This window comes from Balaenoptera physalus (assembly GCF_965194825.1).
Source record: "Balaenoptera physalus genome assembly, chromosome: 16".
In the NCBI taxonomy this organism is placed as follows: Eukaryota; Metazoa; Chordata; class Mammalia; order Artiodactyla; family Balaenopteridae; genus Balaenoptera; species Balaenoptera physalus.
This window is the reverse complement of record NC_138898.1, coordinates 11679273-11706998: the sequence shown is the minus strand read 5'-3', so window position 1 is coordinate 11706998 and position 27726 is coordinate 11679273. Positions and strand designations below refer to the sequence as shown.

Below are 27726 nucleotides of genomic sequence, written 5' to 3'. Positions count from 1 at the left end.
ATCCCCAACCCCACAGACCACTGCTAAGCTCATATAGGCGTCTAATGAGTATTTGTTGAGACAATGAACAAATTAATGAATGATCTATCCCTAGATCATCATCACCTATTTTAACGATAGGCATATGGTCAGAACTCAATAAATGTTTACAGACAGAATACCGCACGATTCTGCAAAACCCAGGTGGCTAGGCCTCTTCACAGCTGGGGAAAACAGACTGAGGAAGTATACTCCTGGGGTCCCTCTGCACAGCTTACGCTAGACGCTTCCTTTCCAATTTTACCATGGCGAATTCCTGGACACTGAGAAGAAAGAGCTTGCTTTCAGGGTGAGTCACAGGGACCTCACAGGAGTTTCCCCAAAAACGTCCCTACCCTGTGGAAGGGAAAAACCGGAACCTCGTAGGGCCGTAAGGTCAAAAGACTCAGGCCAGAGCGATGCTCTGAACGTTCTCGGAGGACCTCCCACCCTCGGGCCATAGAGACGAAAGGGCAGAAGTGCCGCCCTTGCGCAGCCGAGATCCCGCCCCCCGTTCCGCGCCTCCAGCGGAAGCCGGAAGCAAAAGCGGGCCCTGCTAGCCCCGCGGCTCGGTGGTCTCGGAGGCTCCGCAGGATTGGGGAGAAGATGGCGGAAGAGGAGTGAGTGGGCTTTTCCTGGGCGGCGGAGGCGGCAGGGCTGGGCCCCATCGAGTGACTGCGAGCACCTCAGGCCGCCCTCCGGCCCCAGAAGGCGGAGCTCCTTGTGCTGGTTGGTCAGGACTGACCATGCCGGCGCCTGCGAGGAGGGCTGGAGGGACGGGCCTGGGCCGTGCAACCTCCTTGAGGTTGGACCCTCTGGCTAGGGATCGGCTGCCCAGCGTAGGTCTCGAAAGCCGTCTTGCGGAAACCGCAGGTCAAATTTCACTTTCCCAGTTTTCGCATCCGCTGATTACGCAGCGCTTCGCCGCCTCCATAAAGTCCCCCAGCCGCACCCCTTACGTAGCCAGTCACCTCCTCCATTGTAACGACTATTTTTCACATCTGTTTCCTTCAATGAGTTTCATTTATTCGTTAACTGGTGGCCATCTACTCTATTTCAGGCCCTGGTCACATGGTAGTGAAGGAGGCCGACCAGGAGCCGCTCTCAGGGAGCTTCCATTCTAGTGGAAAAAGAAGACCATAAATAGACGAGATGATTTCATTGCTCTGGAGGAAGCGGAATGGTGTTGGCGTGTGGGAGGCTTCTCGGGAAGAGGTGACGTGCCACATGAAACCTTAGTGACCAGAAGGAGGGATAGGAGAGGAAAGAGCAGGTGCAAAACGCCAGGAGCAAGAAAGAGCCTAGTGCCTTTTTGAGGGACAGAAAGAATGGCAGGATGGCTGGAGTGTGGAGAGCAAGGGAGCTAACTGTACAAGATGAGATAAAGTGGGTGAAGGTGTCTCTGTCCTCCTGGTGCTGCTGGGGAAGGACCACTCTTAGTCCATCTACATACCTGCCAGGCACAGTCTGTTGCGTGTTATAGGTGCCCCATCTGTGTTTGTGGAATGAGTATGTGAAAATGAACAAGGAACCAACCCCATGGTTGAAATTTGACTTCCTCACCTGACAACTTTTCATGTATGTCTTTTGGCCTGGTGGTCATTTCATTTGGTCACATTACTTATTGAGCATCTTCTCTGTCCCAGACACTAAATAGGGCCTCAGCAGTACAAAGCAAAAGAGGTGGTATGACTCAGTGATTTCAAGTTTGGACTCAAAGCTTGATTCTGCCACTGACTGATATTCGCCAAGTTATGCAACCTCTCCGAGCTTGTTATTCATGGGTAAAAAAGAGAAAGTAGTAGTGTCCACCTCAGGCTTATTATGCCTATTAAATGAGAGTTGGTATGTTACCTGGTTCCTGGATTGAAGCAGTACTCAAAAAAACATTAGCTGTTATAATCACAGTTACAATGATCATTATGTCAATATCATGCTAGTTTACAGTCCCAACACAGTGTGAGGAGATAGTGTGAGGAACACAGCAGTAGCGTGGAGGAGGGTATTACAGAGGGGATTACATTTGGGCCTTTTGAACTCAGAAGGTTTTTGTAAAGTAGGGTAGAGCATTCCGACCAGATCAACAACTGGGCAAATTCAGTGGCTTCTTCAATTTGCAGATACCATCCAAGGAAAAGAACGTAAACTGGAGAAATAAGGCACTTAGTAAATAATGTTGGACCTTGGAATATGATGAGACTCCAGTTTGCCTCCCTTTAAATCCCCCATTAAGTGCCAAAGAGCAGGCAGCATTTGATTCTACACCGGTCCTGATTTCCCCTTGTCCCTGTCCTCTAAGTGTTTGTGTTCAGAGTACCTGAGGCCACTGGTGCCCTCGTGCTGCAGCAGGCAGGAATCTTCCTAATCAGTTTCTCTCCGAGGCCTGCCTCTTGGTTGCAAGAGTTGTGAATCCCATAAAGCTCTGTGCCAAAGTTCTCTTGTCTGGTTTGTGCATGTGTTGATAACTCGGGGCCCTTTTTCCTTTGTCTAATTCCGCTGCTTTTTATGTTCTCCAACAGGTTCCCCAATACAACTCATGAAGGTTTCAATGTCACCCTTCACACCACCCTGGTGGTCACTACGAAACTGGTGCGCCCGACCCCTGCCAAGCCCATCCTCCCGGTGCAGACGGGGGAGCAGGCCCAGCAGGAGGAGCAGTCGAGCGGCATGACCATTTTCTTCAGCCTCCTCGTCCTAGGTGAACGCGGGTCCGCGGTGAATGCGTGCGGAAACGCCGTCATCTGGCACTTTGAGTGTCTGTGTGTGCTCTCTGTATGGTTAACCCCGTGTCAGCCCCTGTTGACTTTGTCAAGTCTCCCTCCTGTTTGGTTTGCACTTCAAACGCTGAGGGTCAGCGATCAGTCGGTTCATAACATCATAACAGGGCGCTCCTTTTTCTTTATAAAATCATTGGGCTGAGCAATTCTGAAGAGCCCTTTATATATCTTAGACATCCTTTGAAAGGAAGAAGTAAAGAATTCTTGCTCTAGAGAGAACCTTGAGCATCTAGTTTAGTGTATTTCAGACTCTGCTTATGGGAGTCTGGGTGTGTGTGTGTGTGTTTCTGTGTAGGTAGTGGTGGGAGCAGGAGGTGGGGTGGGGCGTGAAATGGAAGAGCGTCCAGCTTTCTGACCAGAGCAGCGTTTTGTCCCTTGTACCCATTAGGCCTCCACGTAAAATTTTACCTAGTGAAGAGGTTTGCTGCGAGTAGAAGATCAGACACCCTTGCCCTAGCACCCTGTTTTCCTTAACTTCCGTCATTCCCATTAACAAATGGTCATGACCTTTGCCATATCTGTGTACCACCTGTGCTGTTATTCACCTATATAATGTTTTTCTTTAAACAGATTCACTCTCTCAAACTGAAAATCTCATTTTATTCGACTTCCTCCTTTAACAGGTGAAGAAATTTAGGCCCAGAGAGGTGAAGTTATTGACAGACCTGGTTTGGGGGAGACTAGAGGCTAATATCCAGGTTGCCAGACATCGGTCAAGAAGTTTAGGTAAAAGGCAATAACTTAGCTGCCTCCCAGAGACTATGGACAATAGATACCCGTTTTAGACCAGAAGACCCAGTTGAAACTGCACAACCACTTTGGATCAGCTAAGGAAGAAATAGCTTCAAATATGACCCTCCAAACTCTTGTTTGAAGAGTGAAGTTGGAAGGTTTACATTTTCTGCTTCTCTTTAATGATACTGAGTCATATTTCTGATTAGATCTTTTCAGAAGAAAGGAAGGTACAAAAAAATGGAAAAGTGCAGAGTATTTCCATAGCCATAATAGATGGCTATTAGGACTGTTTTTTTGAGGAAAAGTGTAACTTCTTTCACATTTCTATTCAGACTCTGTTAATTAAATAATTTTAATAAGATACTAATTTTATTTAAAATCCCAGGACTCATCCTTGTCTTTCATAGTTTTTAAAAAACTTATAAGTTGTATACTGAAAAAGTACACAAACCACAAGTGTACAATGTCCATTTAGATTTGATATGCCCAAATAATTTTTTACTCTTTCAGCGTAATTGAATTCTATTTCTTGGGGATTCTTTAACAATCAAGGAATCTTGTTTTCTTTTCTTTTCTCTTCCTTTTGTTACAGTAGTTGAATACAGAGAAGAAAAGCAGTTCTTTCCTTGATCAAGAAGTCTTTAGTACCTGAATCCTTAAACCTGAAAGAGTATTATTAGTCTATTTACATTGTTGTCAGCATGATATGTTAGGGAATACAAAAGGCAAGCCTTGGGGAAAAAAACTTCTGTTTTGTAATCACTTTTTTCACAGGAGGGTGAAAAAGATAAGACTTTCAAAGTAACTTTCAGGGTGTGGAGCGTCTAGGATTAGCTTGTGCTTGAGATCACAAAACAGGTTTTTATAATGTGCTTTTTAATCCAGACAGAATCCTGCCCACTTTTGGCCTCTTTGAGGCCAAAAAGGGCTGAACTGTATTTAGTAGTGCTGCATATTTCTATTGGATTGTCTTCTCTTCAAACAGATCATAAACCTACACTTTAGAGTCATACTGATGTCAGATGGTTTCTGTTTTCACCTAATCAGTTGATGAGTTGGTATCTCCACTTTTTATGTGTAGGTCAGCATGCATTAGCAGAGTGGAATGCTTTCTAAGTGAATTTGAAGGCATTTTTTTCCTCTGTTCTTGTATATCAACAAATTATTAAGTATCTTGTATATTTATTTGTGATTATATGTCCAAACAGTGTAAATCTGATAAAGAAAAAAAAAAAGGCTGTTAATAGGTAACTTGCCAGCTCACTAAATATTCACTAGTGAATTGAGGGAAATAGTCCATAGATTATTCTAGACTTCAGGAACTCATAACCTGGAATGGATTTAACCACTTTTGTTTACTATTTTAGTCAAGTCAAATGAAATTGTAACTTTTGGGTGGAAAGGATGCCAAAACTCTTGTTACTTTTGACTTTTAGAAGCTTGAAATCCGTTGACTTACACTTAACCCTTGCTGATCTTTGACTCCACAGAGACAATAGTGAGTCATTATTATTGACTTAGAGTTAACTATTAGCATCATTTGACACATTTTATGGGCCATTAAATTTAATGGAGTTGTTAAAATTGACATGCCTATGTTTCAATATATTTTCTGTAATTAAAACTTCAGGCATGAAAAATTGGAAACACATTAACTTGTGTTACTCATACCCTCCGTATGACACAGAAGTTTTTGTCCCTTCTTGCTCTGTTTTTTCCCAAGTGTACTTGAAAACATGCAATTGTATGTGTATATATACATGTGTACATTCGTAAGCACATACACACCAACAGGCACATATAGTTTGGAGTTTGTTTTAATATAAGTGGGGTCCTATAACTTGCCTTTTCATCTCACAGAATGTCTTGGAGCTCTTTCCATGTTAGTCTTTTTGTATCTACCTCATTCTTTTTTTAAGAAAAAGGATGTATATGTGGTAAAATAAACATAACATAAAATTTACCATTTCAAAGTGCACAATTTAGTGGCATTTAGTACATTCACAGTACTGGGCAACCATCACCATTATCTAGTTCTAGAATATTTTCATCACCCCAAAAGGAAACCCAGTTCCTATTAAAAGCAGTCCCTCCCCATTCTGTCCCCTCAGTCTCTGGTAAACACTTTTCTGCTGTCTCTAGGAATTTGCCTACTCAGAATATCTCATACAATTGGAACCATACAATATGTGGCCTTTTATGTCTGGCTTCTTTCACTTGGCATAATGTCTTCAAGCTTCATCCACGTTGTGGCATGTGTCAGAATTCCCTTCCTTTTTTATGGCCGAATAATATTCCACATTATATTTATCCATTCATCACTTGATGGGCATTTGGGTTGTTTCCACCTTTTGGCTATTGTGAATAGTGCTGCTATGAACATTTTTGTACAGGTTTTTATGTGGGCATATGTTTTTATTTCTCTTGGGTACATACTTAGGAGTGGAATTGCTGGGTTAAGTGGTTACTGTATGTGTAACTTTCTCAGGAACTGCCAAACTTTTCCACAGAGGCTGCACCATTTTACATTCCCACCAGCAATGCACAAGGGTTCCAGTTTATCTCCATCCTTGTCAACACTTGTTACATTGATTATAGCCATCCTAGTGGGTATGAAGTTTTATCTCATTGTGGTTTTGATTTGCATTTTTCTAATGATTAATGCTGATGAGCATCTTTTCATGTGCTTATTGGCCATTTGCATCTCTTTAGAGAAATGTCAGTTTAAGTCTTTTGCCCATTTTAAAATTGTGTTGTCTTTTTGTTGTTGAGTTGTCAGAGTTCTATATATACTTTGGACACTAGACCTTTATCAGACATATGACTTAAAAATATTTTCTCCGATTCTATGGGTTGTCTTTGCAGATCTCCTTCTTTTTATAGCTGAAGACCATTCCCTGGCATTGATCATTCTTACATGGAGCTCTCTCCATTGATAGAGTTTTCTCTTTTGCTCTTAAAGCTGCAAATTGTGTGATTTATGAGAATAAACTGTAAACTTTTTTCATCCAGCTTGGTGCAAAGAAAGCAGAAACTGATTCCACTCCTTAGATCAATTTTCTGTCTACTTATGTGCTTACCTGCCTGCCTTTTTAGGCAATAGGCGTTCTCATTGGTTTCATGTACTAATGCATTGGAACTTTTTTCTTGCTCTTAGTATTTAATGTAGGATTTTTCTAACTAGGCTAAATATTTATAATAAAATAACACCACAGATTGATAGCTTAGAGCACAGAATGAAAGGAGGACAAAATTTCTGTATTTACAGCTGTTTCCTTTCTCTGGCCACCTGGTGCTTCTTGGTGGGACTAAAGATAATCTAATTTGTCAGTGTGGGCTCTGAGGGTGGCCAATTCACAGCCGTGCAGATTGTTTAAACATTTCCTTTTGCAAAAAAGAAAAAAAAGGCAACACATTTATTTTTAGTACTATCAAGGTAATACTTTGATTGATGAGATGGCATACCACCTAGGTGCCTAGTAAGAGAAAAAGACATGCACACTAACATTTGGGTCTTGAAATTACATTTAGGAGTTATTTATGCAAAAGTGTGCTTTTTTTTTTGGTTCAGAAATATGTATTCCTTTCAAATAGTTTTACATCTTTTTGTTTCTTTTCTTTCATGACAACGCCCCTGTGAGGAAAGTCAGATGTTATTCTTATTTTGCTGGTTGAGGAATGGAGGCTGCAGGGAGGGAGGTGGTGGGTGCCCAGGATTAAGGGCACAGGGTTGGAATTAAGCTCAACCCTGCCGCGCCTACCAGCGGTGGGACCTCTGTAAGCCTCGGCTTTTATCTTTAATCAAAGGAGGTAGTGGTGATAACAGTTCATTCAGAGGGGGTGTTGAGGGTCAAATGAGATAGCATTTGGGAAGTGCTTGGGGCAGTGCCTGGCTCATGGGAAGCCCTCAACCAGTGGGAGCCCCAGTACCCATCTGGGGAGCAAGCACCCCATCTTCAGGTCTCTGATGCTCTTATCACCAAACCAATATTACCTTTGTTCTGTTTTTTAAAAACACCCTCACTTCCTTCTGCCTTAAAAGAGATCGTGTGGTGGCAAGATACTTTGTGTCAACATGTATTCTGTTGCAGCTCTAGTTGCATAAAAGTGATTGATTTCATTGACTTCCTCCTCACCACTGAGGATCATTTCTCAGAATCAGGGAAATTTGAATAATTTTAAATGGTTGTATAAGGTTTACAGCTTAGAATAGAGGTGGATGTCTGTTGCTCTTTCAACAACTGGAAAACAAACTAGTTCAGGCATGTAAAGAAATACAGAGAAAATGTAATGAACACCATGCATCTACCTCCAGGTTAAGAAATAAGAAATTGAAAATACAGCTGAAGTTTACTGTGTCATTGTCAGTTGTCCATTTCCCTGACAGCCTCCTAGAAATAACCCCTGCCTTGGACTTGGTGTTTATCATTCAAAGTTGGGCTGTTTTCTAGGGACAGGACAGGAATAAAGACGCAGACGTAGAGAATGGACTTGAGGACATGGGGAGGGGGAAGGGTAAGCTGGGGCGAAGTGAAAGAGTGTCATGGACTTATATATACTACCAAATGTAAAATAGATAGCTAGTGGGAAGCAGCTGCATAGCATAGGAAGATCACCTTGGTGCTTTGTGACCACCTAGAGGGGTGGGTTAGGGAGAGTGGGAGGGAGACGCACGAGGGAGGAGATATATATGTATACGTATAGCTGATTCACTTTGTTGTAAAGCAGAAACTAACACACCATTGTAAAGCAATTATACTCCAACAAAGATGTTAAAAAACTAATAAATAAAATAAAAAAACAAAGTTGGGCTGTTTTAACAATGTCTTATTTTTTCCCACAGCTATCTGCATCATATTGGTGCATCTACTGATCCGATACAGATTACATTTCCTGCCAGAGAGCGTTGCTGTTGTCTCTTTAGGTAAGTGCTTATTGATGATCCTATAATAAAAGCACTAACTATACCACTTTTTGAGTGCCTCCAAAGTGCTAGGAACCACAAGAGATGTGGTGTATACCTGAGCTCATTTCATTGTCACTGCAAGCTGCCATGAGGATGTTATGATCCCATTTTACAGATGAGGACACTGGGGGCTCAGAGAGGGGTGATGACCTCCTAAAGGTCACATAGAAGCCCCTCTATCCAACTTGAGAGCCCTTTCTACTTCTAGAACCACCCTCAGGGCACATCCAAGGCTTTTATCCGTTTATTATATTGTAGTTACTTTATATCTAGTTTCAAGTTGCCTACCAATGATATTTATTTTTTTCTTATCACCACTGCTTTATAAGTTAATTTTATATATAAAATTATATATACTTTATAAGTTTTCTTTGCCTTGTAGATCTGGTTTAGTATATTTAGAAATTCTTTCCCAATATAGCGATGGTTTAGGTTAGCTTTGTAAATGAACATTCACACTGTTCATTCTAAGGTCTACTACTAGGCTGTGCTGTCACTCGACTAAGGCGAATAATTGACAGTTAATTCATAGAATCACTGAATTTTACAGCCGGAAGAGGCTCTCACTTTAAGGTTTAGGATGGAGGAATGGCTCACTTTAATGTCAGTCAGATCTAAGGTCTTCAGAGAGCATTCCATTCTACCTCACTTACATGTCCCTCTTTTGTTTCCTGTGGCAATTAACTGTTAAGATAATTAGCCTCTATTTAGAATGTATGAATCACTGTAATCACAGTTGACCTCACATGTAAGTTCATTGAAGTGGTTAATGAAGCAGGGACCTTACTTTTCAGTAAGTATTAAAATCCAGATCGGTGGGGAAGCTTAAGGGATAGTAAATAGGGTTTCACTAAGGTCAGCCAAAGCTTTCATCAGCTTATTATATTGTAGTTACTTTTACTAGTTTCCACTTGCCTACTGATGATATTTAATTTTCCTTATCACCACTGGTGCTTTATAAGTTAATTTTCTTTGCCTTAGATCTGGTTTAGTGTAGTATTTAGTATTTTTCGCAGTATAGCAATGGTTTAGGTTAGCTTTAGAAATGAATGATCAGACTCTGTTCATTCTCCTTCCCCTACCAGTACCAGCATTCCTACTACTCTGTTTCAACCCCTCCTATATTTTCCCTGGACTTCACAGTACTACTAAGTGCCAGGTTCTGGCCTATGAGCTTTCACATTGCCATCTCATTTGAGTCCCGTAACCCCCAGGTGATGCCATATTTTAAGGCAGATGTACCACTGGATAATTTTGATCTTCAGTAAAGAGTTAGAAATCAATTTTACTCAGAGTTCCTGCTCTCTGTTGAGCAGGCTCTTCGCTACACATCCTGGCAGATTCTAACAAACTTAGTTAACAAGAGCCTTAGAGCTCTAAGAAGAGGAGGATCATTTGTTAACATTCCTTTCCTGATATTAGGCACCTCGAAAATAACCTATATAGCTAATACTTATTATTCTGGGGCATTCAGTAAAGACTTAAAAAGCCACTGCAAGGAAGTTACAGTTTTGTGGTCAGTTTACATAGTTTCTTAAGAATAAGACCTATAGTTGGTGTGTATTTAGGTATTGTGCACATGGAAATTTAAGTGGTGGTTAATTTGGTTTGGAATGTCAGGTTCCTCACTATCTCTTGAATGTTTCAGTAACTGCGGGTCACTGAACACCAGTGCTTGTACAAGGACTTACAGCGACATTGTTGTATGCCTACCTAAGAGCCATTTCCCCCTCTATGAAAACAGAACCCTCGCTTTGACCCGGTGTCTTGCCACAGTGTGCTCAAGGAAGGTGGGCCCCTCCTCCAGGTCAAGATTGGTTTTCGCCATCGTGATAATTGTTTCAAAGGGGTGGAGGCAGCAGGCAGTGTGAAACCCAGGTCTGGCCAGTGAGACCAAGGGGAAGCTGCTGGGGTGAGGAGTTTTGGAAACATTTTTCCTCTCTGATAAAAAGAGAAATTTCCCCTTCCTTTGATGCTGTTGTATGAGGATGTGATGCCAGGAGCACTGGTAGCCATCTTGCAATCACTGTGGCTCAAAGACAAAAGCCAGAATGCTGAAGCTTGCCAAGGGGACAGATGGGAAGCCCAGATTCTTGACTGCACTGTTGTTTTGTAGAATTGATAGCCCTGAAACTACCTATCTCAGAGCTGCCTGTTACATGAGATAATAAACATCCATTGTTTAAGCCGTTTTTAGTCAGGTGTTCTTTTACTTGCAGAGGAAAACATCTTAACTGATATAGGACTCTTTCCATTCAATGGACAAAATCAATTCAAAATGATTCAAAGAAAACAGATATTGGTGCGGGTGGAGTTGCACACCCATTGGCTCATGGCACCAAAAAAGCTACAGGTGGTGCCAGCTTCAGACTTCGCTGGATCAAGTCTCCTGGACTCAGGTTTTCTCCATTCTCAACAGTGCTTCCCTTTGTTTTGGCTTCACTCTCAGGCGGGCTCTCTCCACATGGTAAGACTTGACAGCTTCAGGCTTGCTCTCCTTACAGTAGCAGTCATGGTGGGAAAGGTGGCCTCCTCTTCTCCCTGGTTCCACCAGAAGTTGTAGGATGAAGTCTGACCAAATGGCCACCCCAGAACTGGACATGGAGTGGAGCAATGCTGGGGGTCAGCAAAGGCTGTCGGTCCACAAGGTTTCTTTCTTCGCTGATGTTGCACAAATAACTGTAGCCTATACAGCTAGGGCTTGGGAGTGGGTGATGGAAAGTGAGTCTTGCTTTCAGTACTTATTTGCTAACTCAGGTGATTGGAATACTAAGAGCACTTCTAGGGAGAGTACTGGGGTCCAGAATGGATTTTTTGTTATATTAGAGGACACTTGGTTAGAATTTAGAAACGCTGACAAAGCTATCAAAGTAGTTCTGTATGTCATAAAGCTATGTAAGTGGAAGGAAAACTTTTTTCTCCTACTGGAGTGAAGTGTAACAAAATATTGAGATATCCACCGTTTCAAGAATTTCCAACTTTTGTGCCAAAAAAGAATCTAGATGAAGCTGCCAGAGAAAACGGGGTTTTCATTCTTTCAGGGGTAAGTTTTCCTAGCCTACTTTTTCTAACCAGAAGTTACTTTTTAGTCCACAGTCATTTAGAGATACTGTTGGCCTTTTGTGTTAAACATTCAGAGTTCCTAAGAAATCGTAGGTATAGAAGAGCACTATCTGTACTCAAAAAGCACATTTCCGCGCTTCTGTTTTACTGTATTTTCAAATGAATCGAGACTTTTTTCATTCTTTATAAAAACATAGTATCAACATGAAGTTCTAAAGCTATTTCCTTGGCCCTTGTTCAGAGCTTTCAGATACTTTCTATACTTAGGGAATTCTGTAGTTCGGGCCTTTTAAAAATATGTATATATATTTTTTCACACTTAGCTATAAAGAAGAAAAACCCTTTTCATTGACAACCAGCTCTTTTTATCATGCTTCCTGCTCTTCCAAACCATGTGTAGATGCACATATGTCCATCGATGACTTGACTTGGTTTGAGTTTGAATCATTTTTTGTGTTCTTCACTTTTTACTGTTCTTTCCATGTATTAGTAAAGTTCACATATTTATTTTTATTGGCCATATAGTGCTGATTCACTGTTCATATATTTTGGGCTGAAATTGGTAAGGAGTGAAAATGAAATAGTTGTACTGCCTACTGTCCTCTGTTGTATATAGCAAAAATAGGAATAAATTTTTTTTTCATAGTCATACTTTATCGTAGAGTGAGGAAAGGCCTGAATGGGGTTAAGAATGGAATTTGACTACAAATGCCAGGGTTTAGCCTGAATACTGCTGATAGTTAGAAAAACCGTATTTTAACTAGTAACTGGATTTGATTGAATCATTGAATAAATAGGAATACACAAATGTGCTTCCTTGTCATAACCTGCTTAACTATGTTTGTGCTTTTAGTTATATTAACTCCTTGTTTTGACTAAAGGATTGAAATTTTTTTTTTTAAGAGTGGGGCTCTTTTTGTCAATGGGGGTTTTGAGTGGAAGACAATGAAAAAAAAATCACTCAGTTCCTGAGTTGTTGACTGAAGGTAATTCTGGAAAAAAGCATATATAGTGATTATATTCTAATTGTACTTAAGTTCTAAAAACGGTTTTTTTAGAGAAAACCTAAAGCAAGAATCCTGACTGTAACTAACAGCTTTCCTGATGTTTTAGACTGTGAGAGTCCAATTGTGATGCAGCTTGAGCTGTCCCACGGGTAACTCTCCCTGAATCTCAGGTACTTTGATTTTTATTAGAGAAGAAACAGGCATTCATTTGTTGGCATTAGAGTAGCTGTCTCAGAGGTAGAGGCCAAAATTGGTTGTCACATTGACAAAATGATCACATTAGACTCTAAGGATTTTCCGGGCTGTCGCATTCCAAGGAAGAGTGCTAGCGCGGACTTTTAGCCTCTGTGTTTCTGGAAACATGGCTCAGAGGTGACAATTTATTCTTGGAACGTCTTGTTGCTCTTTAGCTGCCATTAGCTAAATGTGTGCTCTGTGTGTAATAGTGCATGCTTTTGCCTGGAGTCTTGCTCTGATTCTCCTTAGTTTTATGGTCATCTGCTCTTGGCTCAGCATTTTTTCATCTTAAAGTTGTATTTTATACTTAAATCTTTTAGCTATGTCAGAATAGTGAAGTAGTCTAAACTTTCAAGGAAGAAAGGTTGTTAAAGGATTGCATTTGGAAACTTGCTACATCTGGGCTGATTTCTATAAATTTCCTCTTTCGCCACATAAATGTTCTCAACAGAATAGAAAGGAATAACATTCCACTGAAAAAGTAAGCCACTTAAAAACAAAATATATAAACAACATTTCCCCAGAAAACAGACAGACAGCTCTGAGGTCCTGATTCTCATCTTCCTGGCAGCTCTTCTGTCTTTCAGAATACTATCTTTGGAGTATCTATTTTAGTATAGGTAGCAGCATCAAGGACTGGAATTTCAAAATCACCTTATTATAGCATAAGTGATTCTATGATTATAGCTAACAAAACGTGCTAACAATATTTTAAAGTATTTTCAAAAAATCATTTGTGGTTAAAAACATATTACATAAGTAATTATATTCCTTTCTGCCCTATCATGTAGTAGCAGGGCTGTCTCCTCATGGTAATCAGGGTTAGTCATCCCTGCCAACGTGGTAACCTGTTTCTAGGCCTGCTGGTCTGTTGGCACAAAGAGCCCAAAGTGACCAGGCGGCAGCCGTTGTAACTCTTACTATGTGAACTCTGGTGGAAATGTCCCCTTCTGGGAGCCAGGTTCTTTCAACGCACCGAGCCTAAAGTTTCAGGCTAAGGAAGCAGAAATCCTCCAAGCAGGAATCCCCACTCTTAAGTGAGTCCCTGAGAGTGATGGTGAGTGGTGTACCCATTGTGTGCTGTACCCATGCTTGCCTGTTGGGGATGTACCACCCTATAATGGCCACTGGTTTCAGGAGTATACCGCACCCTGGAGGAGTGCGCCGTTCCTCACAATATGTCACCTCCAAGCTGGTGCATCAGCTCCATTTTTTTTTTTTCTTTAATTTTTATTATTTATTTATTTTTGGCTGCGTTGGGTCTTCGTTGCCGCGCGCGGGCTTTCTCTAGTTGCGGCCAGCGGGGGCTGCTCTTCGTTGCGACGCGCGGGCTTCTCATTGCGGTGGCTCCTCTTGTTGCGGAGCACAGGCTCTAGGGTGCGCGGGCTCAGTTGCTCCGCAGCATGTGGGATCTTCCCGGACCAGGGCTCGAACCCGTGTCCCCTGCATTGGCAGGCGGATTCTTAACCACTGCGCCACCGGGGAAGCCCCTCAGCTCCATTTTTAAGAGGCCATTTACCACTCTGGCTGGCTGGCAGTTTCTGGATAGGACGGTGTGGTGTCCATGTCTCATGCCCACTTCTGCACCTCCTTTGCCATAAAGTGAGTCTCTTGGTTTGACATGTTGTTGACATATTGTTATGCAGTATCCCACTTTGGTGGCTCAGACACTTATGGACCCTGCCTGGGATGGTGGTGCTAGCATACGTGTCAGCCTCGGTCAGAATGAATTGCTGCCCTTTCCAGGATGGAAGGGGTCTGATGTAATCGAGTTGCCATCATGCAGCTGGCTGGTCTTCTCAAGGGATGGTACCACACCAGGTGATGAGTGTTGATCTCTGTGGCTCTCCAGCCATACATTCAGCAGTGGCCATGGCTACAGAGCAGCCTTGGTGAGAGGGAGTTCATGCCGTAGGGGCCCTGCACAGCTTCCATGTCTGCCATCATGGCTACTGTGCTCCTGAGCCCATTGCATAGACACCGAAGTGGCCAATATCAGAGGCTGGCCGAGTGTTTCATGAACCTCGCGTGGGTTTTTTTTTTCTCCTCTGTCAGCTGGTCTTAAAGAGCTCCCCATGAGGCCGTATGTAGGAGCTGAGCTGAGAGAGAGATGTTGCTGTAACAGCTGAAGATGACATAGAGGTCTGGGCCACAGGTAAAGCATACTTGTGCCTTTTAGATCGGCACAAGTCTGATCGCTAATATAACACTTCCATCTTAAAATGGATTGCTCCTGGGCCCACCCAGCCTGACAGTAGGTATGGCAACCCCACTTATGAAAGATGATTCTGGCCACCTGGGCACTTGACGTTCCATGCTCAGATGCTCTGTCTCTACCACGGCCCAATAGCATGCCAGGAGCTTTTTCGTGTTTTTCCCTTGGGAGTTTTTTGAGTGGTATATGTGTCTCTTCTGCAAATGGCACGACCTTGCTCCAGAGCCCTAGGGATCTATGCTGAGCGACCCTCCTATTGGGGCTTGCCGGCCTCCCTTCCTACCAGATACTTCCAGTTCCATGGGGTCCGCCAGATCGTATGGCGAAAACAGCAGAGCTGCTTGAACTGCAGCTAACTGTTTTGGGCCTCACTCAAAACCATCAGTCTCTCAAAATCCAATAAATGGGTTGAAGTGTTGAATAGTTTTCTCAAGTGTGGAATATATTGCCTCCAAAACCTGGAGAAGGCCTACCAAGCATTGTGCTTCTTTATTACGGTAGAAGGGGCAGACCTTTTCCGTTACTTGGAGGCAGTGTCTTGGTGTGCTTCAGACCACTTGACCCCTGAATACTTCCCAGATGGGCAGGCCCCTGAAACTCTATCCTCTGAAGCATACGTGTCTTACCAAGACGTCTCCTCGCCACTTCATGCTTGTCGCTATACATTAGCATGATGTCAGTAGTGGAGCAGTGTATTGTCCTGTGGAACGTCCATATGGTCTGTGTCCTTGGGGACTGTATTATGCAGGAAGCAGTAGTTAACCTAAGGCACTTGCCTCATTTGGGGCATCTGTGTAATCTTGAAATAACCTGGGAGCTCTGTATTCCAACGGGGTGGTAGGGACCACTTCTGCAGGCCTAGAAGGTCCACAGGAACCTGAGGGTTAAAGGTGCTCATGTGCATCTCCCTAGGCACCCCTATCCCATGTCTGAGCCCCACTTCTTCCTTATCAGGGCCCTGCTGGGAGAAGGCATAGGAAATTTATCATCTTGAGTTCAGCATTCTCTGAAGATCTGCCACTCGTGCGGTTAAGACCCGTGCCCAGTCTTCAGCTCTAGAGGCCCTCCAGCTGCAGGAGATGACGGTCTATTTCACTGCTGCCAAGGAGGCCCTCTGACTCTCACCGTTTGCTTTAAGTTGGTGACTGTTCGGGCCTTTTGTTTTCTTTTTTCAGAGCATCGGTGGCACTCAGCAACAACCACAATTCCACTTTTCTTACAGTTATTATTTCCGTCATAACCTCTTTACCACCAGAGATACTGCATGAGCCCTTGCCTCCTCCACCAGTGTCCCGACCCAGTCTGCCACAAGTGAAAGTCTTAGCAGTGGCACTGCTACCCCCGGGGAGGGGCTAGCAGTATTTTACCTCCAGTGTTGGGATCCTCTTTGCCCGGAAGCTGCTGAGTGGTCCAACTCCAGAACCCCATCCTCGAGTTTGCTTCCTTTGACCACTCCACTCCTGGAACCAGTGGTCTTGGGTTGGCTCCCTAAAAGCAGAATCTGAGACAGGGGTTTGGGGACAGGTAACGTATTGAGGGGTGCTCTTCAAGAGCAGATCTGTAACGGAGGGAGTCAACGCGACCAGGGAAGGAGAAAGCCAAACGGTGGGTGTGACCTCAGGGTAGGCCTGGCCTAGCCTCAGTAGGAGGGCTCTGGGGCAAGAACGCCAAGCAGAGTCTGTCTCTCCTTAAACCAAGGGAGTGGGACTTCTGGACCCCCATCAGTTAGTCAGTGGCTATGAGCTGGTGTGGGGCGGGCACAGCTTCCATGATGAGGTGCCTCTCGGCGGCTAAGGGCAGTTTTCTGGAGAAGGGGACAGCCGTGAGTGCCTAGCAGCCAACACGCACAGCAGCTCACACAGATGGGCCCAGGGAAGGGGAGGGGGCGAGCCTCACAGCATCTACCACAGAAGGCAGCTGACGAGCTCTTTACAAAATTAAAAATGCCTGTACCCTTGACCCAGCAGCCCCTCTGTCAGGAGTTTTGTCTGTGGATACGCTCACACATGTGGAATGATGATGTATTTACTCAGATGGCAATGGCAGTGGTAGCAGAAGCCTGGAGAACACCTGAGCGCTCATTACAAGAGGACATATTGGATGGCACAGTGGAATACACTGCAGCCACTAACAAAACAAAAAGTGTGAGGAAGCTCTTTATGTGTTGATATGGAATAGTTTCTAAGAGGTAGTGGTAAGTAAAAAAAAAAATTCAGAATAGTGTAAATACTGTATTATCTTTTGTTTTAAAATTTATTTTATATGTGCATGCATATGCATGTATATAATTTTAAACGTACAGACACTCTCAGCAGAAATGTGCAGTATAACCAAGAAACTGGTAACGGTGGTGGTCTCCGGGAAGGAGAAAATAAACAAGAATGGGACAGAGACTTAAGTTTTCACTGCATACTCTCTTATACCTTTCAAATTTTGTACCATAGGCATCTGTTACATAATCAAGTAAAAAATAAAGTAATTCATTTTTTCACTTTTTTTTTTTTTAAATTTATTTTTGGCTGTGTTGGGTCTTCGTTGCTGTGCGAGGGCTTTCTCCAGTTGCGGTGAGCGGGGGCCACTCTTCATCGCAGTGCGTGGGCCTCTCACTATTGCGGCCTCTCGTTGCGGAGCACAGGCTCCAGACACGCAGGCTCAGTAGTTGTGGCTCACGGGCCTAGTTGCTCCGCGGCATGTGGGATCTTCCCAGACCAGGGCTCGAACCCGTATCCCCTGCATTGGCAAGCAGATTCTCAACCACTGCGCCACCAGGGAAGCCCGAGTAATTCATTTTTAAAACAATTCTGGATCTGCTATTTACTAGCTCAGTGATGCTTGTGCTTAGCCTCGGTTTCCTTACCTGTAAAATGCAGGCGACAAAGCCTTCACTTCATAGGAGTGCAGATATTAAACAGGGCAATGCATAGAAATCACTTAGTATAATGCCTACCTGCTAAGTAATCAATAACTGTTAGCTGCTGCTATCAATATTATTATCATTTATATTATTATGGTTTATTACCTTGTAGGGTAATCATGAGAATGAGCTTAAATAACGTATATTGTATACGGTAGCACAGTGCCTAGCACCATAGTGTGTGTGTGTGTGTGTGTTTCTTTTTAACACAATGCAAATTAATAAATGTGTGTGCATATACACATATACGTATATTTTTAAGGGAACTAGGATCATGTTCTACATACTGTTTTGTACTGATTGTTATACTTAATACATTTTAGGCACTTTCCTGTACTGTTCGTATTCAGGAATACTCGTATTTTACAGCGATAATGGTAGACCAGCAGTGCACCCTGGGAGTGGGAAGGGTGTTATCAGTTCGTAGCAGTAGTGCAGTCTCCCTGTGTCTCCTCGTCCAGAGGTGGTAGACGGCACCCAGGAGCCAGCAGTCCACTGTCACTTGCTGGCCCTGAGCTGTCAGAAGAGGCTCTCTGAGCCTTCCTACCTGGAGCATTCTCTTGAGGAGTAAGAATGATTTAACCTGACAAATCCTGGGAGAAGGGTCTCAGCAAATAATTATGAATTACTCCTAATCCTTTGAGTGAATCCAGCGGTATCCATAATGAGGTGTGTGTACGAAGATCCATAGGAGGCAAAAGGAAATATTAGAACTTATGTTTCTGTTTAATTTGAATCTCCTTTACAATCTCTGTTTTTTGTGTTATTTATTTTATTAATTTTTGGCTGTGCCGCACAGCTTGTGGGATCTTAGTTCCCCGACCAGGGATTGAACCTGGGCCCTCGACAGTGAAAGTGTGGAGTCCTAACCACTGGACAGCCAAATCCCTGTGTTATTTTAAAATACATTAATGTAGTAGCACTTTTTTTATAATAATAAAATAAAAATTTGTAACTTGAAGGTGCATGGTCAAATTCTTTTTACTGATAGGAAGATACAAAATTGTATCTAGGGTATTATTTCCAGGGTGTCTGGTTGTATGGTATAAATTAACTTCTCCTGGACACTAGGTTGATTTGACCTAACTTTGAACCTCAATCTCAAAAGGTAAAGGAGTTTGCCAATTTAATGTTGTACCATAGTTCAGTCCTAGGACATTTCAAAAGGATTCCTCATGTAATAGTAATAATAGTAATAGTAGTAATAATATCATATTGTATTTTACAAAGCTTTCTAATGCCTCATTAATAATAATATAGGAACAAGCTTAGGCAATAGAATAATCACTGATTCTCAAATGTAATTGCTTCATGTATATTAATTACAAAAGCATTGATCATAGTATTAAAGTTTTTGGTGTACATTTACAAAGGAAAAAGAAAGTTGAGGTTTAGTAGCACAGAAAAACACTAGCTTTAAAAATTAAATCTGAAATCATGAAAAAAGTTCCAGCTTCCCTAGTAATCAGGAATGATTACTGAGTGCAGGTTGACTGTAAATGCAAATCGAAACCTTAAAGTACGATTTCTTGCCCCTCATACTGGCAGAAGTGTTAAAGTCTGATGATTTTCCAGGGTTGGTGAGGATGCTTTGGTGCAAGGGGTGTAAATCGGCACAGCCACTTTGGAGGACAGTTTGGCAACGTTTTCAGAGATAAAAATGCTCATGCCATTCACTGTCTCTGGATCTGCCCTAGGGAGACACTCTTACACAAAGAGGCACATACAAGCATGTTCACTGCAGCTGTTAATGGCAAACAGTTGGAGACAGCCATCATTGGGGGAACATTAAAAAGATAGTGACTTTTAAAAAAATTAAAATGGAGGGGAGGGATTAATTAGGAGGTTGGGATTAACACATACACACTACTGTATATAAAATAGATAACCAACGAGGACCTACTGTATAGCATAGGGAACTATACTCAATATTTTATAATCTGTAAGGGAAAATAATCTGAAAAAAAAAAATATATATATATATATATATGTTTACCTGAAACTAACATGACAGCGAAAATCAACTATACTTCAATAAAATTTTTTAAACAGTAAAGCAGAATTTACATAACATAAACTTTATAATTTTAAAGTGTAGAATTCAGTGCTTTTTAGTATATTTATAGGGTTGTGCAACTATCACCACTGTCTTAATTCCAGAACATTTTTATCACCTCAAAAAGATACTCTCTGCACATTAGCAGTCACTGCACATTTTCCCCCTCCCCTTTCCGCTGGCAACCACTAACCTACCTCCTGTCTCTAGATCTGTCTGTTCTGGACATTTCATATGAATGGAACCATACGATCTGGCCTTTCGGGGGCGGGGGTGGGGTGACCGTTTTATTGTGATATAATTCACATACCATGCAAGTTACTCATTTTAAACGTACAGTTCAGGGTTTTAGTATATTCACAGTTGTGCAACCATGAGAACAATTTTAGAACATTTCATCACCCCGAAAAGAAGCCCCATACCCTTTACCTATCATCCCTGAAACTCTCCTCCCCAGCCCCGGGAAACCATTTCTGTCTCTGTAGAGACAAAGGCAATCTATAGATGTGCCAGTTCTGAATATTTCATATCAATGGATCATAAAAGATGTCTTTTGTGTCTGGCTTCTTTTACGTAGCATGTTTTCAAGATTCATCCACATTGCAATATGTATCAGTACTCCATTCTTTTTTACTGCCGGATAACATTCCATTGTGTGGATATACCACATTTTGCTGATCCATTCATCAGTTGGTGGACATTTGCGTTGTTTCCACCTTTGGGCTAATAATGCTGTTATGAACATCCATGTACAAGTTTCTGTACGAACATAGGTTTTCTATTCTCCTGTGTAGAATTGCTGGGTCATATGGTAACTCTGTTTTACTTTTTGAGGAATTGCCAAACTTTTCTACAGCAGTTGTGCCATTTTACTTTTCCATCATCGATGTATTAAGGGTTCCAGTTTCTCTATATCCTTGCCAACACTTATTTTCCATTTTAAAAAAGTTATAGCTGTCCTAGTGGGTATGAACTGGTGTCTCATTGTGGTTTTGATTTCCATTTCCCTAATGACTAATGATGTGGAGCGTCTTTTCGTGTGCTTATTGGCCATTTGTATATCTTTGGAGAAATGTCTATTCAGTCTGTGGCATCTTTATGCTGTGCTGTAGAGCTGTTAAAAAGGAATGAGGCAGATCTATATGTAGTCACCCCTGATCATAACACTGAGCAAAATAGCAGGTAGTAGAAACTACCTGCTATAGGACTTCTCTGGAGGTACCGTGTGCTTCCATTGCAGGGGGCACGGGTTCGATCCCAGGTCTGGGAACTAAGATCCCGTGTGCCAGGCAGCCAAGAAAAAGAAAAAAAAGATGCATTATAGTACCATAAATTTTATATAAATACACACAGGTGTGCCATGTGTTACATACACACGCACCCTAGTACTGTATGGTAAATATAAATATGTAAGGGCATAGAGAAGGGTCTGGTAGAATATTCCCCAGACTTATCAAGATGGTTGGTTACCTTGGGGCAGGGAGAGAGAGAACTAGTGGGGGTGGGATTTCATCAAAAGGGACTTTTGTCTTATTTATAACATTTTACAAAGTATTCATGAACTATTCGGTTAATAAAAAATTGTGTGAAAACTCCTTAAAATATATACACAATTTAAAAATATAAGAAAAAGGAAGCAACTGGGGAACTCTAGAGAGGGGTTAGAATCAGTGCTTTCATGCCACGTGGAAGTGAATGTACAATTACTGTTCTGAAAATGTCATTGATTCCCTTTATAGCTCAGACCTATTTCGTCTTATGTCCTTTTTATCAAAACAGTTTTGTTGGTCTTTTACTAATATATAACAGTACAAATAGTACAGAGGTTTATAAAGTTAAAATCAACTGATCCTCTCTTCACCTCAAACCCCTCCTTCCCCATGACAATTAGTGTTAGTGCACCTTCTTTTCCTAATAAACCTCTGTGTTCTTGTATTTTCTCCTCACCCCACCCAATAAGGTGTGTTTCTTCAGCTTTCTGTTGTTGATGGGAAAAAGCTCCTTCCCCTCTAGGGGAAAGGGAAGTCTTTTTTTTGGCTGCGTTGGGTCTTCATTGCTGCGTGCGGGCTTTTCTCTAGTTGCAGCAAGCGGGGGCTACTCTTCGTTGCGGTGCACGGACTTGTCATTGCAGTGGCTTCTCTTGTTGCGGAGCACGGGCTCTAGGCACGTGGGCTTCAGTAGTTGTGGCTCGTGGGCTCTAGAGCACAGGCTCAGTAGTTACGGCACACGGGCTTAGTTGCTCCGTGGCATGTGGGATCTTCCCGGACCAAGGATCGAACCCGTGTCCCCTGCATTGGCAGGCGGATTCTTAAGCACTGTGCCACCAGGGAAGTCCGCAAGGGAAGTCTTTATGTTTAAGCATCTGTAACAGTGGTCTTCAGCCTTGCTTTGTATCACCCCCTACCAGAGATTGTTATTTTGCAGATCCCAAGTTCTGCTCAGGTGTCTATTTCATAAAAAGCTCCCATGATGATTCTGATGAGCCCACAGGGTTAAGAATCATTAATCTAGTGAGTAACAGAGCAATCATAAATTGTACCCATGATGCTTCTTTGAGAATTATTTTTGGTAGGTTCTTTATGAGATAATAATGAGCCTGTCAGCTTTGTGGAAACATGCCTGAACTTAATGGTCTGTTTTGTTCCAGGAATTTCACAGAATTTTCACTTTAGGTTATTTTCAGCATTGGGGCTTTAACTCTAACTAAATACTCTACATAGAGCTACCATCTGAGCCTGAGAAAGTGATCTTGGATTCCTTTTTGAAAACGGTAGGAATAAGTAGTACAGGGCAAACTTAGCTTTCTGCCATTTCAAATCGAAAATGGGTGGATATAGCAAGAATGACAGATGCTTAAATCTTCCATGCCAGGCAAACTATCCCTAGGTCTTGTTTTGTAAAGCTTTTTCACCCTTCCCCCCACCCCCACCCCCAGGTTTTTGTAGACTTCGTTATAGTATGTTTGCCTGAGATGCAAGTGAGAAACTCATGTGATTCATAAAACTCCACACTAATTTCCATTCTTATGTTTTCAGACATAAAACTTGCAGAAATTCACAGATGCCATTTAGAGACGTAATAATAATCAGTTTCTTTAGAATAATAAACCTGAGTAATCTTTCTTATATCTTAATTTTTGTTAAACTTTATATTCTCTCTTCTAGGTATTCTCATGGGAGCAGTTATAAAAATTATAGAGTTTAAAAAACTGGCAAATTGGAAGGTAGGTTTACCCAACTGTTCTTTTTTTTAACATAATTATAATTTTTATTGGTTCTTAAGTTTAGTAACACTGATTATGGTGGCTTTCTTATCATTCCTCAACTGTCAGTGAAGTTTATATTGTCCCATTAATTTTTTAACATTCTGGTAGATTAGGGTTGATATCTTTACATCTGAGTTTTTTGAAAAAGCATAAATCTCACACTGTTTCAAATTAACATAGGAGCATTCAATGCCATGTTTTGTTATTTATTTGCATTTTTATAATCTTAGACTAACTTGCTGCATACAAGGCTCTAATTAACATTTAACATTAAACAATGTTTATTGCTCCTAATTCCATTCTGACAGCTGAGCCCAATAAGACATATCTATCTGCCCAGCACTGTAGACCTTACAGAATGCTTTATATACTGTAGCTTCTGTCATCCTCATGACAACCATGGAGGTAGATTGACCACGTATTATCCCCATTTTTACAGATGAAGAAAGTGACCTCTGAGAGGTTGGGACATGTCTAACATCACAGAGCTAGAGAGCGGTTGAGTTGGCTCTTGTGTCCAGACCATCTGGTCCTATGTGTTCTATATTTTCTCCACCACACCATGCTGTCCTCACTTGTGGATGTTCCCACCCTTACGTTCACGCAATGGTCATTAGAGCGTGAGGTCCAAGGACTAATTGAAACTCAAGTTTCAGCTTGAACTTTGAGCATCTATATCGAGTAGGGAGTTTAACAAGTGTGTAACAAAACTGATTTTGTGGAGGGAAATAAGGTCCATTTCAAAATATTAAAAGAATTGTATGGTTAAAATGTGTCACATCTGAGCCCTTCCTACTTTGATGCAGCTCCTAGGTGTGAGGATTAATTTACCTGTGGAAATGTAGTGTATAAATTTGCAAAACAGGGCTTCCCTGGTGGCGCAGTGGTTAAGAACCCGCCTGCCAGTGCAGGGGACACGGGTTCGAGCCCTGGTCCGGGAAGATCCCACATGCCGTGGAGCAACTAAGCCCGTGTGCCACAACTACTGAGCCTACGCTCTAGAGCCTGCGAGCCACAGTTACTGAAGCCTGTGCACCTAGAGCCTGTGCTCGCAACAAGAGAAGCCCACCACAATGAGAAGCCCGCGCACAGCAATGAAGAGTAGCCCCGGCTCACCGCAACTAGAGAAAGCCCACACACGGCAATGAAGACCCAATGCAGCCAAACATAAAGAAATAAGTAAATTAAAAAAAAAAAAATTTGCAAAACAAGCCTCATGGTCTGACGTAAAACACAATTTGAAGCTGTTATAAATAATATTCAGGATATATTGTATGTATTAAATGAATTCTCAAAATGTACATTGAGCTTGGAATATTTCTAGAGCTACCCTCAGCTGAGGAAGGGGCTAGGCAGACCCCACTGGAGCATGCTGTGTATGAAGCTCAACTGGTTCAGTTTAACCCCCCTCACAGTGGCTTCTGCAGCTGGTTCAGTTTAACCCCCCCCTCAGTGGCTCATTCTAGGGCAGGAGCAACTGACCGTACACCCTTTCTCAACTCTTAGACTAGATAGAGCCTGATGTGTAAATACCGCCCACTAACACATTTTGTTTGATTTAAAATCAATTGATCAAAATTGGAATCGATTTTAAAACAATTAAAAAATCATTAAGTTTTTTGTTTTGTTTTATTTTGTTTTTCATGGAGGAGAAAGGAGTGGCTTTATTTCTTTGCCAGGCAAAGGGGGAACACAGTAGGCTAGCACCTCAAGAACTGTGCCCCCAGTTTTATTTTAAATGTTATTAATCTATACAAAATTATAGAAATTTCACATAGATTTTAAAAAATATTTTAAACTGCTTAATTTGTAATCTTTTTTTAAAATTAATTAATGTATTTATTTTTGGCTGCATTGGGTCTTCGTTGCTGCGTGTGGGCTTTCTCTAGTTGCGAGTGGGGGCTACTCTTCGATGTCGTGAGCAGGCTTCTCTTGTTGTGGAGCACGGGCTCTAGGCACGCAGGCTTCAGTAGCTGTGGCATGCGGGCTCAGTAGTTGTGGCTCACGGGGTTAGTTGCCACAAGGCATGTGGGATCTTCCCGGACCAGGGCTCAAGCCTGTGTCCCCTGCATTGGCAGGCGGATTCTTAACCACTGCGCCACCAGGGAAGTCCTGACATAAAAATTTGAACTTCTAGATTCTCTCGAAGAAGCAGAAGCTCTCTCAACACCAAGCCCACATTCCCCACAGCAGAGATCCGAGGCACTGAGTGCAGCTGCTCCCCTGGGGAATGCTGTATGATTCCCTGCTCCGAGCAGGAGGAGGAAAGGTTATCTTTTACTTTCAGTTTTATATGCTTCGGTATTATTAAATTTATTTTTCAACAGATGTTAGTTTTCAAGTTAAATAATAATAATATATTGAGTAGTATAGATGAGTGAACCACAGTTGGGTGGTGACTGTAATTAAGTGCCCTGAAGAGCCATCTAGACAACCAGTGCTTGACCTCAGAATAGGGTGAGGTTTTTAGGCTAAGACAGCTGGGCAGGCTTTCTGGAGGAGCAGGTGTTTGTGGAAGCCAAAGCAGGAAGCAGGATCTGTTTGGAAACTGGGTGCTGCAGGGAACAGGGGAGGTAAGAAAAACAGTGAAGTTGCTGGGTGTTTTCTTTCCATGTAGGTCTGTTTCCAAACTGTCCTGCTGGGCCTGCCTTCTACCTATATTGTCATATGCTTAATATGTTTCTTTAAGTCAACTTGCTTTTTTATGTATACGTCTTTGTAACAGTTTTTTAAAAGCTTTTATTGTGGTAAAATATACGTAACATAAAATTTAGCATTTTAGCCATTTTTAAGTGTACAATTCAGTGGCATTAAATACATTTACAATGTTGTTTAATCATCACCACTATCTATTTCCAGAATTTTTTCATCATCCCAGGCAGAAACTCTACCCATTATACAATTCCCTATTCCTCTCTCCCTACTTTCTTTTCCACTTTCTATTTTTCTTAGTATTTTCTATTTTTTTAGTAGCCCCTATTTTACTTTCTGTGTTTATGAATTTACCTATTCTAGGTACCTCAAATGGGTGGAATCATACAATATTTGTCCTTTTTTATCTGGCTTATTTTATCAATACTTAGCATGATGTTTTTAAGGTTCATCCACTTTGTAGCCTGTGTCATAAGTTCTTTCCTTTTTACGGCTGAATAATATTCCATGGTCGGTATATACCACACTTTGTTTATCCATTCATCTGTTGATGGACCCTGGGGTTGTTTCCACCTTTTGACTGTCGTGAATAATGCTGCTATGAACGTTGGTGTACTATATACATTTATTTTAAAGGAAACATTATAATACTGTTTTAAGTGGGAAACCAATATTGTTTTTATAAATAAATACGATAAAAACAAAGTGGTACATTTGCTTGCTGAAGCCTCTGAGGTCAAGCCTGTCCTCTTTGTCAAAAAGGGGGATCAGCATATTGGAGAGAGGCTTAACACGGTAGCACCAAACTGACGCATCTGACTTAATTGGGATTGAAAAAGAATCAAAAAGGGCTGACTTTCTCAATCCGTGGGGTTGGTGGTATTCGACACACATTGCTCAAGTACCACCTAAAACCACATCAGACCACTTTAGGGGAGATACTGCCCAAAGGAACCTGGGATCTTTCTGTAACACTATTCACTATAAGGTGGTGTGTGCATTTCCTGTGGCTTCTGTAACGAATTACCACAAATTGGGTGGCTTAAAACAGCAGAGATTTGTTCTCTCATCGTTCTAGAGGCCAGAAGTCTGAAATCAAGGTGTTGGCAGGGCCACGCTCCCTCAAGGGAGCGAATCCAGGCCCTAAAGGAGAATCCTTCTCTGCCTCTTCCGGTTTCGGGTGGTCCCAGGCATTCCTTGGTGATGGCAGCCTAACTCCTGTCTCTGCTTCAGTCTGTCCTCATGTGCCTTCGTCTCTGTGTCTGTGTGTCCCTTTCTGTCTCTTTTAAGGACACTGTCATTGGGTTTAGGGCCCACCCTAATCCAGTATGATCTCAGCTGGATTCTTCCCTTAATTCCATCTGCAAAGACCCTATTTTCAAATCAGGTCGCATTCTGAGGTTCCAGGTGGACATGAATTGGGAATAGAGGACACTGTGAACCCACTGCAGGTGGGTTCTCCTTTTTCCCAGGGGAGGTTTTGTTTCTGAAACTCCCAGAGTCTCTGCAGTGGCCCAGCTGCACAGATCCTGCGAATAGGTTGCCCCACAAAGCACAGGGATCAGCCCATTTCTTTTCACATGGCCCCAGTCTGAGTCATGAGCTTGTGATACAGGCAGTTATTTTAAGACTTAATAAGGCATTTTCAGAAGTCATCATTTGCTTCTATTTTGAGCCTTTTTTGAATGTTATTTTAGTCTTTATGGTAACAGCCGTACATTTGTAAGGATACATTTATCATTCTTTTGAATAGGGATTTTGACAAGAAGTCAGACTGTCAAGATTGTGACATAGAAGTTTTCATATGAAAAGGGCCTGATT

At 42.0% G+C, this 27726-nt stretch overlaps 1 protein-coding gene across 10 annotated transcripts in view; it reads left to right on the top strand.

The window, feature by feature from the left end:
• Positions 1-448: 448 nt before the first annotated feature.
• SLC9A8 (solute carrier family 9 member A8) overlaps positions 449-27726 on the top strand; it is a 67535-nt gene continuing 40257 nt past the window's right edge. For 5 of the 10 annotated variants that reach the window (XR_014254881.1, XM_082430465.1, XM_082430464.1 and 2 more), the window contains exons 1-5: positions 553-638; positions 1079-1233; positions 2538-2716; positions 8374-8454; positions 23153-23211. Coding sequence is in view for 8 of the 10 variants with exons in the window: in XM_082430465.1 (XP_082286591.1) it covers positions 1199-1233; positions 2538-2716; positions 8374-8454; positions 23153-23211 (354 nt within the window). In the remaining 2 variants the exon portion in view is untranslated. The other 5 variants (XM_082430469.1, XM_082430462.1, XM_082430466.1 and 2 more) reach the window with 5 other exon arrangements.